The sequence below is a fragment of the Dendrobates tinctorius genome, unplaced genomic scaffold (assembly GCF_039654945.1).
Source record: "Dendrobates tinctorius isolate UK_male_01 unplaced genomic scaffold, ASM3965494v1 ptg000370l, whole genome shotgun sequence".
Lineage (NCBI taxonomy): Eukaryota > Metazoa > Chordata > Amphibia > Anura > Dendrobatidae > Dendrobates > Dendrobates tinctorius.
The window spans coordinates 2,582,456-2,586,433 of NW_027362036.1; the positions used below are offsets into that span (position 1 = coordinate 2,582,456).

Here is a 3,978-nt window from a genome sequence, read left to right on the forward strand (position 1 = left end):
TATGTGTGTATGTATGTGTGTGTGTGTGTGTGTATGTTTGTTTGTTTGGGTATATGGGCACGGGACTATGGGATGGCGGATATGTATGATGGTATATGGGCACGGGACTATGGGATGGAGGATATGTATGACGGGTATATGGGCACAGGACTATGGGATGGCGAATATGTATGATGGGTATATGGGCACAGGACTATGGGATGGAGGATATATATGATGGGTATATGGGCACGGGACTATGGGATGGATGATATGTATGACGGGTATATGGGCACAGGACTATGGGATGGCGAATATGTATGATGGGTATATGGGCACAGGACTATGGGATGGAGGATATATATGATGGGTATATGGGCATGGGACTATGGGATGGAGGATATGTATGATGGTATATGGGCACGGTACTATGGGATGGAGGATAATTATAATTTTCTATAACTAACCACAGTTAGTTACTATGCCCGGGCAGCGCCGGGCTCTTCAGCTAGTTTTCGAGATTTTTTATTTTAAAATCTTTCAAAGATTAATGTTTGTCTTTCTTTTCTAGGCTCCACAGCGGGAGGAGGACCTCGCCCTGCACAACGACGAGCTCATCCGTCTAGTCCAGGAGCGAGTCCCGTTGTGGGACACCCGTCACCAACTGCACTCGGACAACGTGGTGATCCGGCGGCTCTGGAACGAGGTGGCCGCATCGCTGATGGATGGCTGGGACAACGCCTCTCCCCGGGTCCGCAAGGATTTTCGTAAGTATTTAAATGCAGTGTGATGCAGCAGTGATCTTGGCCGGGATCACCCAACTGTGTGTGATGCTATTAACTCCATGGAGTTTCTATCATCACACACAGTTGGATGATCACAGCCTCCAGTGCATAGTCTTACTTTTTTTCTTTTTTTTTTTTCCACCACAGTGAACAAAGTCAGAACCCGTTGGCGCTCGATGAAGGACCGCTTCAACAGGGATATCCGTCAGGAGAATCAGGTTCGCAGTGGTGCTGCGGCAAGGACCGGCACGAAGTACAGATACCATCGTGCCTTGGCATTTTTAAGACCGGTCCTTGCCTCCCGAACGTAAGTATTTTCTAGTTGTATTGTGTTTTATTCTGTGCTTTTCTATTCCACAGGAGTTGGCGATTGTTAATTTATGGTAGTAATTTCTTTCTTTTCTTTTCACAGCACCTGGAGCAGCACCCTGCAACCTGGGCCCGAAGCGGTCCTTCATCAAGCTGCCCCGGACCCCTCCCAGCCATCCATCAGCGAGGAAGCACCTTGCAGGTCTGCACCACAGTCATCTGGAGACCAGGAAGCTGGTCGCTCAGGTGTTCCCCTGTCCCAGGTCTCTGCCACTGGTTTTGCGGGCACTTCCCGCCAGCAGCGGCAGAGGACCTCGGACAGGCCTCTCATGCCCGAGTTCGTTGAATTGAGCTCGGTCTTTCAGAGTAGCCTCAAGGCACTCTCCGATAGACTTGAGAGTGGTTTCCTCCTTTTGGACCAACGCTACAAGTCTATCGAGGGTCGCCTTGAGCGCCTGGAAGTCGACCTCGCCAGACCAGCGCATCATTTTTATACCCAAATAGCTCGGGACACGGCGGAACACCTTACCCCTGACCTCCAGTTGACTGTCATGCAGGCCTGCAACAATGCTTTTATGCAGGCTATGCAGCAGAGTAGGATTATGCAGCAGTCAGCGGTGGCATTTCCACCGGTGCCACCCCTGACTCGTTTTACAGCATTACCTACTTCTGCTGCATATCACTGCACAGCCACCACACTTCCAAGCCTCGCCGGACACCAATATACCGCCCCAAGTCCGAGTGCAGCTGGACACTTACCCGCCCACACCATGCCAAGCGCTGCTCCTGCCTGGCCCACCACTGCTGCCGCCACCACCACTGGATGGCCCGTCGTCACCACCCCTGCCTGTAGCGCCGCCACCACCACCACCAGCGGGAGGACCACCCCGGTATGGACCGCCACAGCCACCACGCCTGCATGGACCGCCACCACCACCAGCACCACCATCTCGGAGCAGCATCAGCTGGGGGACCCGCATTCAATATTTACGGCCCCTGCCAGGACATCCACCACCACCAGCATGCCACAGCAGGTACAAGATCCTGGCAGGCGGTCCACAAGCGCCAGGCGGTCCCCCAGCTCCAGCCAGTCCACAGCCTCCAGGCGTTCCAGAGGCTCAAGGCGGTCCAGAGGCTCAAGGCGGTCCAGAGGCTCAAGGCGGTCCCCGGGGTCTAGCCAGTCCTCAGGCTCTAGCGAGGACAGCAGCAAGACGACGGGCCACCGTCATAAAAAAACAAAGAGGAGGACTCTGACCCTTCCTCCTCCCTCACCTCCCACTTCACAACTTTCCTTGCCTCGGCTCCCTTCCCCCACTTCTTTGGTTCCTCCTTCCCCTAGAACCCCTTACTCCACCCAAAGCCGTTCCTCATCCTTCCACACCCCCCAGTTTCCACCAACTAAAAAATAAGTAAAATAAATGTTATATTTTTATTTCAAAATAATGTTTGGTTATTGTGTCTTTCGCCGCCTGCACACACTGCGCCGTACACTATGGTTTGTTTTTCTTTAGTTTATACCGGATGGTCAGCCATCCAACTCTGAAAGGGATACTATATTTCATTTTTTTTTTTTTATTTATATATATATATATATATATATATAAATATATATATATATATATATATATATATATAAAAAATGAAATATAGTATCCCTTTCAGAGCTGGATGGCTGACCATCCGGTATAAAGTAAAGAAAGGGAAACCACCATAAAAAAAAAATAATATATATATAAATATATATATATATATATATTATATATATAAATATATATATATATATATATATATAAATAAATAATATATATATATATATATTATATATATAAATATATACATATATAAATAAATAATATATATATATTTATATATATATATATATTTATATATATATATTTTTTTTTTTTTATGGTGGTTTCCCTTTCTTTACTTTAACCTGGGCAGGTGAGTAGTGGAGTTTATTAAGACACAGTACACTGGGTACAGGTATAAAAAAACATGTATTTTATTTTTAACAAACAACAAAACTATTAAACCATTTGATCCTGCCATGCTACACGACCCACATCGGATAAAAAGAAGTCCGCAAATTGGTCCCTCATTTGGGCAACTTCGACTGAGGACCGAAGAGGGTGCTGAGTAAAATCTGGCAAAGGGTTGGCAGCAGGCTCATCCATGTCAAAGTTCGGCCGCTCCTTTGCCATAACAAAATTGTGCAGAACCACGCATGCCTTCACCACCTCATCCACTGTTTCCATTTTGAGATTGATGGTGGTGCTGAGAATTCGCCATCTGGACACTAGAATGCCAAAGGCGCACTCTACAGTCCTGCGAGCCCTCGTAAGCCTGTAGTTGAAAATTTTCTTGGGGTGGTCTAAGTCACGGCTGGAGTATGGCTTCAGCAGGTTTGGGCACATCTGAAATGCCTCATCACCAACCACTACAAATGGCAGTGGTGGAGTTTGGGTTTGGGGAAGAGGCCGTGCCAGTGGAAAATTGAAATGGTTGCCGTACAACCTCCAGCCCATATCAGAGTTCTTAAAAGTCTGTGAATCGTTGCCCCGTCCGAATGCCCCTATGTCCACCACCACAAACCGGCAGTCTGCATCCGCAATGGCCATTAGGACTGTGGAAAAGTACTTCTTGTAGTACTCAGAGCCACTTCTTGCAGGTTTTGTGATGCGGATGTGCTTCCCGTCCACCGCTCCTAGGCAGTTCGGGAAATTGCAGACTGCCCAGAATTTCTCCGATATTTGAAGCCACTTTTCGGCAGTGGGCAATGGCAGAAACTCCGGACACAGAACATCCCACAGAGCCCTGCAGGTGTCGGCAACAATCCCGGATAAAGTAGAGATTCCCAGCCAGTACTGGAAATGCAGGGATGAAAGACTCTCTCCAGTTGCCA

General features: G+C 47.9%; 1 protein-coding gene across 1 annotated transcript; it reads left to right on the forward strand.

The window, feature by feature from the left end:
* The first annotated feature begins 424 nt into the window (after positions 1 to 424).
* On the forward strand, positions 425 to 2,482 carry LOC141075771 (uncharacterized). The gene is made up of 3 exons (XM_073562919.1): positions 425 to 746; positions 912 to 1,071; positions 1,177 to 2,482. Exons 1-3 carry the CDS (start codon positions 701 to 703, stop codon positions 2,480 to 2,482), a joined length of 1,512 nt encoding a protein of 503 aa, XP_073419020.1. The 5' UTR covers positions 425 to 700.
* The last annotated feature ends 1,496 nt before the right edge of the window (positions 2,483 to 3,978 follow it).

What these genes read in the sequence shown, in the direction of transcription:
- LOC141075771 (XM_073562919.1), top strand. Translation starts at nt 701, where the DNA reads ATGGATGGCTGGGACAACGCCTCTCCCCGGGTCCGCAAGGATTTTC. An exon ending in CCGGGTCCGCAAGGATTTTC is followed by an intron (nt 747 to 911) that starts GTAAGTATTTAA and finishes TTTCCACCACAG; the next exon opens with TGAACAAAGTCAGAACCCGT. An exon ending in CCGGTCCTTGCCTCCCGAAC is followed by an intron (nt 1,072 to 1,176) that starts GTAAGTATTTTC and finishes TTCTTTTCACAG; the next exon opens with CACCTGGAGCAGCACCCTGC.